The 17673-nt window shown below is 39.4% G+C and overlaps 1 protein-coding gene across 7 annotated transcripts; it reads right to left on the bottom strand.

Annotated features, from left to right (window-relative positions):
- Positions 1 to 429: 429 nt before the first annotated feature.
- LOC139974862 (uncharacterized) lies at positions 430 to 17644 on the bottom strand. 7 transcript variants are annotated; one of them, XM_071982351.1, is made up of 5 exons: positions 17169 to 17644; positions 16591 to 16664; positions 14813 to 16476; positions 14040 to 14209; positions 430 to 12262 (listed from the first exon to the last, which is right to left on the bottom strand). In XM_071982351.1, the coding sequence occupies exon 5, from the start codon at positions 8204 to 8206 to the stop codon at positions 7100 to 7102; it is 1107 nt and encodes a 368-aa protein (XP_071838452.1). In that variant the 5' UTR covers positions 8207 to 12262; positions 14040 to 14209; positions 14813 to 16476; positions 16591 to 16664; positions 17169 to 17644; the 3' UTR covers positions 430 to 7099. The 7 variants fall into 5 exon arrangements, with proteins under 7 accessions (XP_071838452.1, XP_071838453.1, XP_071838456.1 ...); XM_071982352.1 differs by having other exon boundaries at positions 14813 to 15369; positions 15845 to 17644; XM_071982356.1 differs by lacking the exon at positions 430 to 12262 and having other exon boundaries at positions 13059 to 14209.
- Positions 17645 to 17673: the final 29 nt, after the last annotated feature.

Raw genomic sequence — 17673 nt, 5'->3', positions numbered from 1 at the left:
TTGTGACGCAGTTATAAGATATCCGTGGAATACTTTCATTATTGCTGTTATCTTCGACCAAGGGGTTGCCTAACACCACACTAAGTCAATGGGGTAATCTAGCATAACCATGTTTATTAGCTGAAATTGTGACGCAGTTATAAGGTAAGGTATCCATGGAATACTTTCGTTATTGCTGTTAGCTTCGACCACATTGTAGCCTAACACCACACTAAGTCAATGGGAATTTTGCCTAACCATCGGTTTGCAAAAAAAAAAAAAAAAAAAAAAAAAAAATTAATAATAATAACAACACTGCGTAGGATTCGGGTAATAAATTAGGAACCGGGTAGTTTCGCGGATACCCCGTGCAAACACTACTAAAGAATAGTGATATGAAGAGGTTTAGTGGGTGGCTGAGCCTTAAATACTTTTGCATCAAAATTTGCGATCAATGACTAGAGGTGTAGGGATAAGTACTACAAAATTTCGCGCAACCGGTATACCCACACATTAAAGTTATTGTTTTCCGTCCCGCGTTATGTTCGCATTTTAGGAGCGTTACGTTCGCCTTGTCAAATAATTGTTTTGACCTATCCTTACAGAGTGCTATATGTACACATGGAAGTAACGTTACTTTGTAGCAGACGGTCAAAATAAATCAAATTATTCATACCACCAGTCCAACAAAACTTTTAAGTTTAAAGTTTTAATACTTTTCCTTAGTTAAATTCTGCGAACGTAACGGTAAATCGAACGTAACGCAGTTGGACGGAAGTTGTCAAAATGTGATTTTTTCGTTACGTTTTGTACTTACGAAAATGTTTGGCCTAACACAATTGAAGACTGACTTCATACAGACTAAATAATCGTGCGATAACAGAACATTGATGATGATAAGTTCGTTCACCTTCAATGAAGTTTCTTTGGTGATCGAGCGAACGTGACATGGAAGTTTGGACAGACATAACGTTCGACATCAAAGATTGCTTATAAACTCACACATTTTTACAATTACTGCCATGTTTTGGACAAGATGATGACGGGCGATTACTAATGTTGTAATCACATTGACTGACGGGAGAATTTGTTTCTTTGTTTTGAAGGAAATGATAGATATACATTTGATCACAAATTGGACAGAATTTTAGAAGTTCAAGGTAAAGAATTTCAATGTCTGATTAGAGAAAATTGAATGGGGAGTTGAACCAAAACTAACTATTTTTTGTTTTGTTCCACTATCCTGTGTTAAAAAATGGTGGACAATATTTGAAGGGGTGGGTCATTTAACAAGGGAGGCCTCAAGAAATTGAGGTGTATAAACATGTGGGACCCTATTCCGTCCACAATATGTAGTTCCACTTAATAAAAATTCTTCGGACACAGATAAAAAAGACACCACATAAAGATCATTATTTTTTTTATTTCTACAATCATATAACTGCATAATTCTGGTATCACATTTTTTTTTTAAATTGAATATGTTGCATTACCTCAACTCATATTTGAAAAGTATAATTGGACCCCTTTACTGTGAAATCTGCCAAAGGTTATAGTGCAAATAACATACAAATAGGCCGAGCCTAAGCTGTTTTGACACTGCCCACAAACAATTTTAATTCAGAAATATTTCTTTAATATTAAAGAGACCATTCAACCATTTTTTGGTTTCCATGATAATCGTAACCTATGCATTCATGCAGGCGGAGAGTGTTTTTATGTGTGTGTATGTGTGTGTGTGATGCCTCGCTTGTAAACACGATATCTCAAGAAGGGAAGCTTGGACCAATCTAATATTTGGTGTATATGAGTACCACATTGAGTAGAAGAACCATATTGTTTTGTGTGGAGGTCAAAGGTCATTTGGAGTCACCAGCATCCGTAGAATCTAAAACTGAAAGCCCGAACATATATGCATTGGTTTCAACGTGACGCTCGGAAGCCTTACTTTGCGTGCAAAAATGTATAGTAGAGCGGTTCTATGAGACGTTTTTCGTCGTATTTATTTCAGGTTGGATGTAGTGTCATCTATGAAGTCTGTCATAATTACTTTTTTTTTGAAACTCATGAATAATTTGTTGGCCTAATTTTTTTCAAATGTATTGTGTGACATTTCAGTGAAGCAACACTATTTTCACACTTGTGAAGACTGAGTAGCCACGATATGGTAGCATATACTATTTCACTCTCCCATGTGGCACATTATTCCCCTTTAAAGGTACAGTATGCTGTATTGGCCCCAAATATGCCAGATATTAAAATATGGTCACCTTTGGTCCAAATTCTTAAACTAATTTTATTACCACCTTGGAAGAAAATTACCTCATCGGGACATTCAGTAATCTTGTTTGCTCATGTAGAATGTATGAGCACAATCTGGAATGTAAAGACCTCCAGGAAAGTACTTTTTAAAAACTTCTAGCAATTTAAGCATACTATAATTTGGGGCCAATACAGACTACCTTTAAATAAAAGCTAAATTTTTCTGCCAGTGGAAATCACTTCCCCTCTGAGTGGAATTAAGGTGTGATCCCCAGGTTATGAGGTGTTGGGCAAGGTTCTGTGGCTCTGATGGGCACTCCCGCCCTCCCTCTCCTTGCAAAGAAATGGTTAAATAGGTATCGCTACTTTCTAAGGGCTAAGTAGCACAGTTGGTGTAGTGCAGGGCTCGTAATCCTGAAGTCGCTGGTTGGAATCCTCTTAGCCTCAACTTCTTTTCACTTTTCAAAATTGCAGTATCTGTTATTGTTGCCTATTGTGAAGGGGCAACCTTCTGTAGGATCTCGTGCGGCAAAAGACAACAACAACAAGCAGACCTACATCACTTACCACCTCTACATATCAGAGCTTATCTGACCCTAGCTCACTCCACACTGCAGATGTGGAAACCAACCAACCACTTAAAAGATGATGTAATTCATCAGACTTCTGTAAGAACCCAGAATTAAAAATACTTCTGTGCAACAGATGACATATAGCCATGGGCGCAGATCAGTCTTGGATCATGGTGGGGACGCGTGTCTGTTCTCTGATACTATCTAAGCGGAGCGCGACCATGGGTTTGCGCGTAGCATACAAAAAAATTTAAATCGACTTATATGAATGCTGCTCCTGCATGCTCGTATATTCATCTTAGAAAGCTCATACATCTCACAGTACGATGGAAGTGTACTATAGTGTAGCAGGTTGTAAGGCCCAGTTTATTCTTACTTCAGAATTGGTGGGGACACGGTATATCATGTCCCCACCACTGAAAAAGTTGGTGGGGATGCGTCCCGCTGTCCCCACCAGGATCTGCGCCCATGCATATAGCACACTCTCTTAATTGGTAACTGACAGATGGAGAGTGCCACAAACAAAGGAAAATTCTACTACATGGCTCATCCAGACCCTTCACCTGCTCATTAATACTATAGCCTTGTTAACAGGCAGTAAACCTACTGATAACCCTTCTGAAAAAACTAAGTCTATTTGAAGCAGGTTCAACCATGAAAGAAGTCATATTAAGTATGGTTTTCTATTTCCAGACTTAACCTGACTAGAATCATACTTCATCAAGACTCCAGCCAGACTTCAGCCAGACTTCAGCCTGACTTTAAAGAACACCTTAACACATTTTTAACTTAAAATTCTTTTTCAACCTTTTTTTCCTCAAGAGGCAAGCACACAGTGTACAAATAGGAATTTTTGTAGTACTGTCAAAACCAGACTTAGGCTTTGAAACCTGACTTGAAGTTGGAAATATTCTTGAGATGAGTACACAGTGAAGGTATAGAAGATTTTGAACTTAAAATCTTTTTTATATGAGGATGTACTGTAATAAATACAATGTTGCCAATATTTTGGACATTTCTAGGTAAATTTTGATCATAATTAAAGTTTTTATTCCTGCTTCTGTTACATAATCAAGAAGGCATGTGTAGTTACATTGCACAGAATGAGTTAAAACATCTCCATTTCAATTTCTAAATGCTCTGCCGAGCAGCTTATGGTGGCATATGAGAGAAAATCAGTGAGTTCCTGTAAAGTTCTCTACTCCAAATAATACACTAACAGTATAAAGGATATTATATTCAACTTGTTGCTTCTATTTCTAAATCAGTTTTGCTCCTTAATAATAATATGTACATGAATTTACTACAGTGGGAAACAAGCAGGGTGTTATGCATTGTTAATATACAAAGATAAGAGCATGCCTACTGGAGGGAGAGAGGTCAAAAGGCCACAGCAATGAGACCACAGATTCCAAATAATAGCCTAGCTGCAGTTACTTAAAGGGGTAGCACATAGTATATCTTGGACATTACATTCCTCCTTCACTTTAGATAAAAACACTCTATTAAAACATAGATTGTGAAAGTGATAAACATCACACAGTAAGCTATGGTAAGATAGATTGTAATTAGGTTAAGCTTCGTTTAACAAAATACACGAAAAATAAATCATGTGATTGTGAATGCATTTGCCATAATGGAAATTATACATGTACGCTAAATGATATACTAAACCGTTAAGGGTGGAAATGAGTGAGAATGCTGAATCATTCTGATAAAACTCACATCTAGCTTTGCACTTCCAAAAACACTTTAAGGTGGTTTATACCAGTCAGGTGAGACCCTGTTCCGTCTGGGATAGACTGGTCTTTCAGGGTTATTAAACACCACCTGAGGTCTGGGGGGGGTTTTGTGATGTTAAAATCACCAACATCGCTAAGGTCACCTGAATGACACATCTTAAAAAATTATGAATTTCTTTTTATTTTGTGACCATTGGGTCCATCACGACATGCAGTTATCATTGAGCCCTTGACGTTAACAACCTTGTATGAGGTCGGATCAAACGGAATAGAAAACTTGTTTTGCTTAGGTTGTTTTACAAGGACAATATCACCTAAGGTTTGGCCTTGTCCTTACGATCTGCATACGACTTCATATTATCTTTCTTAAGTCTATCTCTTTCCCTTATTTTCTCATCATTTTGAGAACTTGTGAGCTGAGGAAGTTTTACACGAATTGGTCTTCCAAACAACAACTCATACGGGGGTTTAGATGTTGTAGAATGGGGCGTTGCTCAATAATTTCTAAGAAAAGTGTACATTTCCTGATGCCAATTTTTACCTTCAACTCGAGCAGCACAAATTGTTTTCTGAATAATTTGCATAAAGCGTTCTGCTTGAGCGTTTGCTTTTAGCCAAAGTGGGGTGATCTTTCTGTGATGAAAGCCTAAGTAATCAGCAAATTGCTTGAAAATTTCGCCTGAGAACAGAGGACCATTATCTATTTTGACACTTTCTGGGATTCCAAATGTGGAAAATATCTTGTTCAACTTAGGAATCACTGAAGTGGCAGAAGTCGAATTGAGTATCTCTACCACCAGGTACCTTGAGTACTCATCAATCACAACAATTAAATATTCCCCTGTTGGAAACGGTCCACAGAAATCAACTTACACTTTGCCAAGGAGTACTTGGAAGGTCGGACATTTTCAATGGTTCAAACGAACTCTTGGGAACAGTTACTGCACATGCATGACATTTCTTCACCATGTCTTCAGTTAACTTATCTATTGTAGGAAACCACACTTTTTCTCTCAACAACTGTTTGGTTTTTACAACCCCCCTGATGTCCTTCATGAGCCAGTTGAAGAACTTGAGCCTGTAATTCTTTGGGAATTACAATGCGGGTTCCGCTCCATATCAAATTTTGATCAGCATGAATTGTCAATTCATCACAAATATGAAATATGGCAGCAATTCTGGGTAGCGCTTTTTAGCGTCATGCCAATTATCATGATGCATTGCATCAGAGACTTTCTGTAACAGAGTGTCTGCTTGAGTAGCCTCTTTAATTTCATCAATATTCATGGCTTTTGGTGTAGCATGAAAAGCAACAAAATTTATATATTGCTCCGTTCTGGTACAATCATCATTACACAACACCTCATTGAGAGGGTGGCGCGACATATAGTCAGCCGGATTTGATCTGCCTTCCTTGTGAACTACCTTGAAGACATACGGTTGGAGTTGCAAACTCCATCGTTCTATGCGCGCTGGCGGTTTCGATGCAGGATTGTTGAAAATTTATTCCAACGATTTGTGGTCAGTGACCAAAACAAACTATTTGCCATACAAAAACAAATGAAACTGCTGTCACGCCCAAACAATCGCCAATGCTTCTCGCTCAGTTTGCGAGTATTGTTGCTCTGTGGGCGTAAGTGACCTACTTGCATATGCAACCACTTTAGCAGGTGCCTGGGGATTTGACCTCTGTGCTAATATGGCCCCTAATCCTACTGGGCTTGCATCAACCACAACCTCTGTTTCTTTGCTAGCATCAAAAAAAGCATTAACAGTGTTCTTCGACAAAGTTTCTTTGATAGTGTCCAATGCCTGCTGATGTCGGGATGTCCAGTTCCACTGTTCATCTTTCTTGATGAGATTCCTCAATGGTAACGATATAGTAGCCAAGTTAGGGATGAATCTTGCGCAATAGTTGACCATTCCCAAAAGACTACGAACCTCGCTTGCGTTAGACGGCGGTTCCAGCTCATTGATCACTTTAACTTTTCTTGGATCGGCAGTGACTCCATCGGCACTAAATCTGTATCCATAGAAATCTATTGTGGTTTTCTCAAACTCACATTTGGCACGGTTGAGCGTTAAATTATTTTTGCTCAATCTCTCAAACATCTCTTTCAGAGCTTTATCATGATCATTCTGTGTTTTTCCATACACCAGAATGTCGTCACTCACATTCAATACTCCTGGAATTCCATCCAACACTTGACAAATAATATTTTGAAATTATTCCGCAGCAGAATTTATCCCAAAACTAAGTCGCTTGTACCTCCAAAGGCCTGTTTGTGTGGTAAACGTTGTAATGTACCGAGAATCTGTGTGAAGTTCAATTTGATGATAGCCTTTGTTTAAATCCAGTCTCGAAAAGAGCTTTGCACCATTAATATCATGTATGATGTCATCGACTGTCGGCGTTAGATGTCTTTCCCTTTTGATTACTTTATTCGGCTGGCGCATGTCTCCACAGATTCTGATGTCATCAGGTCTGTTTGCTTTAGGCGTTACTACAATGGGCGAAACCCATGGGGTGGGACAATCTTTAACTCATTCAATGACATCTCTTCTTTCCAGTTCATTGAGTTCTTGCTCAACTTTTCTTCGTAGGTGAAAGGGTATGCACCGGTGTTGTTGAGTGACTGGGGTTACAGTTTCATCGATATGTAATTTGGCTTTGTAATTAGCCAACTTACCAATGCCTGTGAATAGATTATCATGTTCCATGACCAGTTTCTCCATTGATTCTGATACAGTTGTGGAAACGGTCTGGTTAACATTAATGTGTAGCACATTTAACCGGGTTGCTGTTTCATATCCAAGGAGACAACCACAATTTCCTTGAATTACGTAAAACATTGCTGTTGTTGACGTATTTGAAGTGTGGATTTCACAACAAAATTTTCCTTTTAGCATAAGCAAATTCTTGCCATAACCATACAACTTTATGTCAGACTTCTGAAGCTGGGGTCTGGGGTGCATGCAAATGAATGTTTCTTCATCTATAATGTTAACTTTTGCCCCCGAATTGATCAAAGCTGTAATTTCCGTATGTTCCACTTTAACAATTACGGATGGACCAGAGGACGCACTGCCTATTCGACTAATAACAAATGTGTAACTTACGTTATCGTCGTCATGCGAAGTGGTACTCTTGCTTTGCTCAGATTCTTTAGATGTCTCAATATTATTAAGTCCCTTGCGTCGATTGTCAATTTTGTGTTGCTGGGGTTTGGTCCGTGTAGATTGACACATTCGGGCATAGTGTCCAATCTTTCCGCAACTGTGACATTCCTTTCCTTTAGCGGGACACAGTCCTTGATGAGGAAAATCATGGCCAGACTGGTAACATTTCTTCTTTGAATGTGATTCCAATTGTTTCTTTACATTCGGCTTCCATTTCGGTTTTTGTTTTCTTTCTCTGATCCACTGAACCTGTCCATAACTTGAACTTTCGATCTCTCTGGCCTCCTTTTCCCACATTTCACTAGCGCGGCCACTGTCTAGCACTTGGGTTAATGTCATCGTGTGATCTTTCAGAATGTTCCGTTGCAGTGATGAAGAGATACAACCTTGCAGAATTTGTGATTTGATCACTTTATCTAGCTCAGAAAATTTACAGTGCTTCGCTAACTGTCTCAGTCTAGTGGCAAACATGTCCAGAGTTTCGCTCGAATCTTGTTTGGACTGTCTGAACTTGTATACTTCAAACTCAACATTCTTAGCAGGTTGGAAATAAGTAGACAAACTTTCATTGGCTTTCACGTAATCAGCAGCTTCACCAGTGTCACTGAGAGTGTGAAAATATCTAAAACACTTTCTCCAGCAAAATGTAACAACATCGCTCTCTTGCGTGTATTATCTTTGATGTTGAATGCAATGAAAAAGTTTTCCAGTCTAGCAATCCACTTTTCCCAACGACTCCCAATATCTGCTTGATCAGATCCATTACCGAAACCGAATTCCGGAAACTGAAGATTCGCCATTTTCACAGTCAGAAAATAAAAACTTTGGGGACTTTTATCATAATCCTGTCGGGATCTATTGTAAGATAGTGAGAACTTTGAAGATTTTTATAATCCGGTTTCACTACAGAGAACTGTTGTCAATTTTTTGTTTTTTGTGCAGATTTTTATAATCTGAATAAAGAATGGATCACAATGATCTCGTCCTCATCGCCATTGTAAAGTTCTCTTCTCCAAAGAATACACTGACAGTATAAAGTATATTATATTCAACTTGTTGCTTCTATTTCTAAATCAGTTCTGCTCCTTAATAATAATATGTACATGAATTAACTACAGTGGGAAACAAGCAGGGTGAATCATGCATTGTTTATATATATACAAAGATAAGAGCATGCCTACTGGAGGGAGAGAGGTCAAAAGGCCACAGCAACGAGACCACAGATTCCAAATAATAGCCTAGCTGCAGTTATTTAAAGGGGTAGCACATAGTATATCTTGGACATGACAGTTCCTAGAGACCATGTTAAATGAACTAAAAAATCATGGAAACAAACATCAAACTCTCCTGTATGATCCATTTTTTTTGGGGGGGGACCTCACCTGACTCCTTCACTTACCCCATCCCCATCCCTTAACCCACCCCCTTCCTTAACCATACCCCATACAGAGCCATATTGTGTCTTGGCAATAAAATTTTATATGACTTTTATGCTATATTTAAATCCAAGAATTACCCCTTCCCCTTTTCTCCTCCTCGTGCCCAGTAGAAAGTTCAATCTCAATGGACTATTATCCCCTTCAAATGAGTCCTGAGGAATAGTGCTTGAAAATGATCTAATGATTAAAACATTGGACCCTTACCCCACCCGTCCCTAACCATAACCCATACACAGCCAAGTCTTCAAAAGCTCTGAAATTCTGGTCAGGAAAGGATGATGACATTTCGTTGCTTGGCAACATATGTCTTCTTCTTGTACGTCGCGTGGCCTTGTGTTGACTGTCCACAAAGATGGCACATATATAGGGACACTTTCAACTTCTTTGCACTTTCCATTCCTGTATAACTCTGCAGTTTCTGGGGTTTTCTTACATAGTGGGGCGAGCACACTTTTGTTGTGTTGAGGTAGATGTTGAAGGCAACCGTACAACCAGTGGCATGGTCGACAATGAAAACTGGCCTGTCCTTTCGGGACTCGGAAACTCTAATGAAGACTGTCCATCTCTTTAAAAGCACTGAAAATGTGGTCAAGGAGGGATGGTGACATTTTCGTTGCTTAGCAACATAGTCTTTTTCTTGTTGTGTTGAGGTAGATGTTGAAGGCAACCGTACAACCAGTGGCATGGTCGACAATGAAAACTGGCCTGTCCTTTTGGGACTCGGAAACTCTTAATGAAGACTGTCCACCTTCTCTTTAAAAGCACTGAAAATGTGGTCAGGTAGGGATGGTGACATTTTCGTTGCTTGGCAACATACATCTTTTTCTTGTTGTGTTGACGTAGATGTTGAAGGCAATCGTACAACCAGTGGCATGGTTGACAATGAAAACTGGCCTGTCCTTTCGGGACTCGGAAACTCTAATGAAGTCTGTCCACCTTCTCTTTAAAGTCTTCAAAATCACTGAAAATCTGGTCAGGAAGGGATGATGACCGTTTTGTTGCTTGGCAATACATCTTTTTCTTGTACTTCATGTGGCCTTGTGTTGACTGTCCACAGAGTTTGCACTTATATAGGGACACTTTCAACTTCTTGGCACTTCTTGGCAGATGGAAGAAGTTCTCTTCTGACCTTGAGATTTCTAGTACCAGCCAAGTTTGGGAGATCTACGTATTCAGTATGGGGTCTGGTAGTCTCTGGTCGTAATTCTGGCAGTTGATTAGCAGGTGCTTGATCCCTTGCTGAAATACTCTGGTTCTTCCTGAGTATTGACAGCCCTTGTCTGTAACATTTTCCCCAGACATTGCCTCTTGCTGCCTTATGAAATCTGCAACACTGTTGGTGTTGATCTTAAGAAGGGGAATGCCAAGCTTGTTCAGTTAACTGTCACACGCTGGGCTAGACGTTGATAAATGGTGGTGATTTGCCTTTTCTTGGGGGAGACGCCAGCCAAGGTACTGCAGGTGGGATGGAGCCACAGTTGTTTGATGATGCAGTACATGAGGCGGTTTTTTCTGGAGTCCACTAGATGGGCAGGGCCATAGCGCTTTCCAAACTTCAACTTTTGGACCAAGGACACACTGGAAGGGTCACCTTTTGTGTGGCCAAACAGAAAATTTCCCCAGCGAGAAGAGTACAGGCTGTCAAATTGCTGGATGCTCCTGTCATGCAGCTCAAGCTTGTTCCAAGCATCTTTGATGTTATTTCTCTGGGAAGTGCTGAGTGCAAGTCTCCCCTCCTCCAGCCCAAGTTGAACTAGCAGACTGCTGAGCTCTTCAACTTGTCTGTACCCTGGCAAATGACTGGGGCCACAAACATCCTCAATGCAGAGGTCCAGGTCCGATGAAACGTCGTCTGTGAGGTTGATCTGGACGTTTGATGTCTTCCTCACTCTTGTACCCATCATCTCCAGTTTGCATTTCTTCTGCTTCCTCTACTCTGTCTGACACTTCATCATCCTTGTCGACAGCATCTGCAGTTTGGAGTGTCTCTATGGCCTCTCTGTAGTATACTTCTTCATTAAAAGAATCAGCTGACTGGCTGAAGAGATTCTAGTCCAATCATTTCGTTGCCGACTGGTACTGGTGGACGGAAGTTGATCTCTTCTACCTCTCTAAACAACTTCTCACAACGCTCATTGAGACGGTGTATAAGTGGTGACGCATACACACGATTCTTCCTCCCTTTCTGGCCCTTGACAGCTGCAGATTCACGATCTAAATTCCATCTGACAATGCCCGATAAAAGGTATACCTGGAAAGGGACAGCAGCACAGTGAGGACCTGGTATCATGTTGGGAAGAAAGCTGTGAAAACCTTCCAGACTGTTACTCCCTCTAGAGGTGACATAGAAGTGCATGGACACACCGTTACGTGTATTGCTTGGTGACAGTATATGTTCATCCCTGCCGGATCTTGAATACACTCAAGGTGCTTCTGCTGAGTTGTCCAAACCTGATCAATTGCATCTTTGTCCTTAAAGAGAGAAATACCATTCTCATCAAGTCCAGCTGGACCTGTCAATACATCAATGGTATTTTGCACCTGTGCAAAGGTTGCCTGAGCTCCCACTGTAACTCTTCTGACAAAGTGCTTCAAGTCATCTTTGGAAACATACTTGGCTATGATCTGGCCATCTGGAAGTTTCCTTTCCATTCGGGGAGCCAGCCCTTATAGCCTTGACGAGAACAGCCATGTCACCATTGTGATATGCAAAAACTGCAGCAGATAGGGCAGACTTGAATAAGGCGTACTTGGGGTGGTGGTCTGTGCACACTGCAGCATCAAATCGGTGGATCCAATGGAAGATGTCTAGGCGAATCACCATCCCAGACTCCACCCACTCATTGAAAAGCTTCTCAATTGAGGAGACACCATACAAACGACAGCAGCCTCGATCGACATACATCACCTCAGGTGGACTTTCCCCAGCTTTTGAGTACCTGTCGATGAGGCCCTTCGCCATGGGCCGAAGCTTCTGAACTGATTCTTCACACGTCAAAACAGCGGTTAAAACTTGTGACAACTCATTGCCGACATTTGTACACCATTCTGCCGTTCCGCAACCAGCACCGGCAAGCTTCTTGCATATCTGAAATGACATTTGAAAAAAACTGTTATAATGTGTCCATAATTATATCTAATTTGAAGGGGGAACTGCCCCCCACCCTTTGATTAGGATACAACAAAATGTATTATAATAAGTAAAGAAAAACTAACCAAAAGAGGGCATGAATTTGAAAAGAGGAAAGGGCACTGCTGTATCATGAAATGTAAGTATTAATAATAATAATAAATAATTATAATCATCATAAGAAGTTATTGGGGAACATGGGAAAAATATAATTAACATGAAAAGGCAAAAATGTCCCCAAATTATACTTTGGGAATGCAGTGTAGTGGCAATGATGGGCAGCATTATAAAGACAACTGTTTTAAACTTGATATTATTAAAAGAGTCAAAGTACTTTTAAATACATCATTTATTATTACAAGCCTAAAAAATCATTTTCAGACCTATCCTTTCTACTTAAATGCAGTCACAAAAAAATGTTTTAAAGGAACTGATATCTGGACCAGGAAGACAAGCTCTCAGTGTGACTTGTCCTGATCATTAGGTGACGGGCAACATCTTGTTTTGTAGAACTGATAGTTTACTGATTTGTTAGTCTTATAATGGTCGAGCAACCATCTGAAAAAAATAAAAGTAGGGGCATTTCTTTGTACCTTTTTGGTTGAATCAAACTTGATAAACTTTCCCAAATGTGGACATGATAAGGGCACGGTAGTCCTCAATATTTTCAGCTTCACCTATCAAGAAGGCCTTTCTGAGTAGTTTAGCACTGGGAAGCTCCCTACGTTGAGGTGGAGGTTGGAACTTTGGCGAACTGTATCTGTAAATAACATAAGATAATATACATAAAAAATCAATAATTTACAAAGACACATACTTAAAGGTAGCCTGTCTTGTCCCAAAATTATAGCATGCTATAACTGCTAGAAGTTTTAGAAAAGTACTTTCCTAGAGGTCTTTATTTTCCAAATTGTTCTCAGACATTCTATTAGGAATACAGAAGATGGCTGAATGTCCCAGTAAGATAAATTTCAGTTGAAGAATGTTGACAACAGGTGACCATATTTGAATATCTGACATATTTGGGCCACTACAGCATACCCTTAAATGAGAATATTGACACAATAATATAACCTGTTACAGAATAAAAAGGGGATAAATTTGTTAAATGATTATTCTGGCTAATTGGCTTTTTGATACATTTTAATTAGTATTTAAACTAACTATGTAACATTTTTTATTGGTATTGTCTCATGTATTAGAAAAGAAAGTGCATATTTGTCATAATTCCTATGGAAATTACAATAAACTTTAATAAAGTCCTTCCATTATTGAGTAAGGGACAGTACAATGTCTGAAGTATAGAGGAAAATATGTTAACTTTATTGAACGTTCTAATACATACATCAACATGGTGCCTTTAAACTTCCTTGAATGCAAAATGCCTAGCTATTGTCTCCCAATTAGCACCTCTAAGTTAATCTGTGTTTACTTTGTGTAAACTTGCACATTCAGAGAGTTTCAGCTATTTCTACAAGGAGCTTGTCAGTTACATCCATTCATTACACACAGTAAGTACAGAAATTGTTTTTTTCTTTAAACTGGTAGAGTGAGGCAGCAAAATCGAGGTGCTCTCATTGCACACTTGCCGAAACATTTTCACAGCATGCATGCATACTGCATACTTTTCCCTGCAGTTTTCTGTCTTGTTTACATTGATATTTTGCCTTTTGGAATTGGTTTCATGGACATAAAGATGACTACCATCCAATAACTGTCAAAGTATGACACTTACTAAGTAATGATCCTTCTTTTGTGAGTGAAGTCAGCAGGGTAGAGTAAATATCCTTACGATGAAGGTACTTCTCACAGTGATTTTCCTGCACCTGACGCCAGATGCTTGCCATGGAGTTGGCAGCAGTTCGATCTGTCATCAATCTAACCACTTGTTTGTCAACCCCACGCCTGAAAAAAAAAAAAAAAAAACCAATAATTATTACAAACAAAAAGTCACAATATTAATTACTGCAAAGTTAGTTTAGCATTAGGGATATACACAAATGGTTGGTTGAGAGGTTGTACAGCATGTCAGGACATCTCATGGTAGAAAGTAAAAGAAAAAAGAAACCCAAAGAACTTAACACAGGATGTAAGAATACAGAAAGAGGCAAATAAATTCACTTACAAGAAGAAACTCATTAAACCATCCAAAACATAAAAATGCAATATAAATAGTTGGCCTCCAAACAGAAATCAACTGCATCAGTTAAAAATCTACCATTTAGTGATGTGCTCTGTTGATCATTGGCCAAGAGAGCAACATCTAAGGTCAACAGTTTGCACTCTACCTTGCATACTGTGCAATTAGTAAAGTTAACAAAGCAGATACACTTGGATAATTCACTTGTTAAAATGGAATTTTGCTGATCTACCAAGAGAGCGTAGTAATATGAAATGCAACTACCATGCAACTACAGGAAAATTTGAGACACTGGTGGTGTTAGGGCACATTTTCAAAGTATACAGTTAAAGTGAAATTCTGCTTTGAATTTCACTTTGTGCACTCACCTAAGTGTCAGTATGGCAGGAAACATTGCTTGATGGGCTGGAGTGAGTTGAGATATAAGTAGGGCATCCCAAGCTAGGAACTGGCCTATAGAGTGGGTAGCAGATGCCTTGGCAGCTTTCCTACATGCAGAGCATGCCAGCACCTCTGTCAGCATACAGTACCAGTCTGATATGTCACAGATGTATCTGACAGTATTAGCATATCCACAGTGATAGAGGAAGGCATCTTCTCTATCTCGGGCTGGACAGTTATTCCTCGGGCATTTCAGACTGTATCCCCATACTCCAACTGGACGACAGAAGTTCAGTCTACTGCGGAAGAATGCGTCAGCAGATGGCAGAGTGCTACGCACCATGTCTGGGCATTCTGGAGGGTGAAACCACATACGATCATCCTTCAGCACCTTTCTTTTCTTTATTTCACCATGGATGTCCTTATAGGTCATGACTCTCTGGAATAATCCCCTTTCCAAATCATCCTTCATCCAACTGATGGATGATTTGGGCAAACCATTGGAACCTGTTTCCCAGGATTGATGCCATCCCTCATAGTTGACCTGCAGAGTAAATACAAAACAAACAAGTCATATATGATGTTAGTCTTGACAGAACCATGCACTTCATTAACACTAGGCTTTGGAAATTTCAGGGCATATGGAGCTTGTTCTTGTTTGTGTCAAAGATTATCACAAATCAAAGAAATTGAAGGAATTTTAATATTGAATATTACAGCTAGTTCAAGTAATGATTGATTTAGCTTCACAAATAATACAATAATGTTTAACCTTATCAGTATATCACAAAGTGGTTTACCAAGCTATTGGTGTCTGGTAGCATCCCCCTTCACCCACAGAAAAGTTTTGAAAATTTCAAACAAATTTATTTGTGCATTCTGAGGGTAGTTCAGGCCAAAATACAAGGGAAATATTTCAAAACTAGTTTTCAAGTGATAGGAAGTTTGCCAGAAATTGCAAAATGATTACATGTATTGCATTGCTTTGTGCCTCATGGATCATATATAATGTGCAATACCTGTGAATTGTCTTCAAGTGATTGTCTTCTTTTTGCTGAAATCACCGCGACCTTGTTGAGGAGCTGGAGACGGTAGCTCAGGAGCTGGTGATGGTGATGTAGGGGCTGGTGATGGCAGTTCAGGAGCTGATGATTGTAGTTCAGGAGCTGATGATTGTAATTCAGGAGCTGATGATGATTGATTAGGAGTTGAGGATGATGTATTGCTGGTGTATTGCATTGCCTTGTGTCTCATGGATCATATATAATGTGCATTACCTGTCTTCAAGTGATTGTCTGTCTTCTTTTTGCCTCTTTTTGCTGTTATCACCGCGACCTTGTTGAGGAGCTGGAGACGTTAGCTTAGGAGCTGGTGATGCAGGGGCTCGTGATTGTAGTTCAGGAGCTGATGATAGTAGTTCCGGAGCTGATGATTGTAGTTCAGGAGCTGATGATGGTTGATTAGGAGTTGAGGATGGTAGTTCAGGAGCTGATGATTGTAGTTCAGGAACTTGTGATTGTAGTTCAGGAGCTGATGATAGTAGTTCAGGAGCTGATGATTGTAGTTCAGGAGCTGATGATGGTTGATTAGGAGTTGAGGATGGTAGTTCAGGAGCTGATGGTAGTGGTTCAGGCCTGTTGGAATCCTTTATCTGAAAACAACAATGTATGTTATTACACTTTACATCCAACTGTTAAATGACATGAAATGGATTTTGTCGCTACATGGGCTACACTTCTCTGAACAAAGGTTTGAATTAATTTACCTTGGAGCTGTGCTCTGGTGTTGTTTGTCTGATAGTGAGATGCCTTGCCTTCTTTGACTGTTGAGAGGATCCATCTGTATAAAGATGAAAGCAAATTAGAAATTAAATTGTGACAATTAAGCAATCCAGAGCAATACAAGGTGTATCAAAATAATAAAAACTCCACCATGGAAATATAATTAGATAAACCAATCTTGTCAAAAAGCAGGGAAGAACACTACTGATATAACCATGATTAATACATACACCAACTTTTATAGTTGCAGCTTGCACCCATTTTCTTTTTTTCATGGTTAATTAAATACCAAATAGCAGATATACCTAGTTCTGTATTGCGTTTGATGATACAAGAGGGGTTGCTCTTTACAGTTTGATGAATATTTGTTGCAACAAACAACTTGGTTTGCTTTGGTTTCCTGGGGTTTAAAGGCGCTTTCCCAGCTAAAAATTGTATGACTGTGGTGATCATGCATTAGTCTTATGACTAGGACATGAAGGTAAAAGCCACATTCCTTTACTGTATATACCTGATGACTTCTGATGTTATTTAAAGCATGCTTTTAGTTAAATTAATTAACCTTTTGGTAGAAAGCTTTCCTCTGGAATCTGCATTAGTAATGAATCAAACTTGTCATTAGACCACATGTCAGCATGGGCAGACGTGGAACATCCCGCTGATGGGGAACGTCCCGCTGACATGGAACATCTTGCTGTTGGCGACTCTGGGAGTACCTTCGTCTGCTCTGTTTTTGCATTAAGCTGATTGAAATTAAACAATTACAACAAGAAATTAATGAAATGATCGATTTACAAAACATGGAACAATTTTACTGTATATATATAATAAAAAAAAATTCCTGATGAGAGACAATGCCTGTGTTTGTAAGTCAAGAAGTTGAACAGCACACATACAGCTCCAGTCTTTGTTTCCTTTGGTGAACTGCACTTGGCTACACAAACAGCTGTATATCATTGTGTGGTATATTGTGCTGAAAAAAGACAAGAAAAGTGACAATTAAACATGCTTACCAGCTTTTCCTTGTCGAGGATATACTGCCGCAACCTCTTCACGTATTGTGAACT

Source organism: Apostichopus japonicus, chromosome 10 (genome assembly GCF_037975245.1).
Source record: "Apostichopus japonicus isolate 1M-3 chromosome 10, ASM3797524v1, whole genome shotgun sequence".
Lineage (NCBI taxonomy): Eukaryota > Metazoa > Echinodermata > Holothuroidea > Aspidochirotida > Stichopodidae > Apostichopus > Apostichopus japonicus.
This window is presented reverse-complemented; position numbering and strand designations above follow the sequence as displayed.

What these genes read in the sequence shown, in the direction of transcription:
- LOC139974862 (XM_071982350.1), bottom strand. Translation starts at nt 8,206, where the DNA reads ATGTTTGCCACTAGACTGAGACAGTTAGCGAAGCACTGTAAATTTTCT.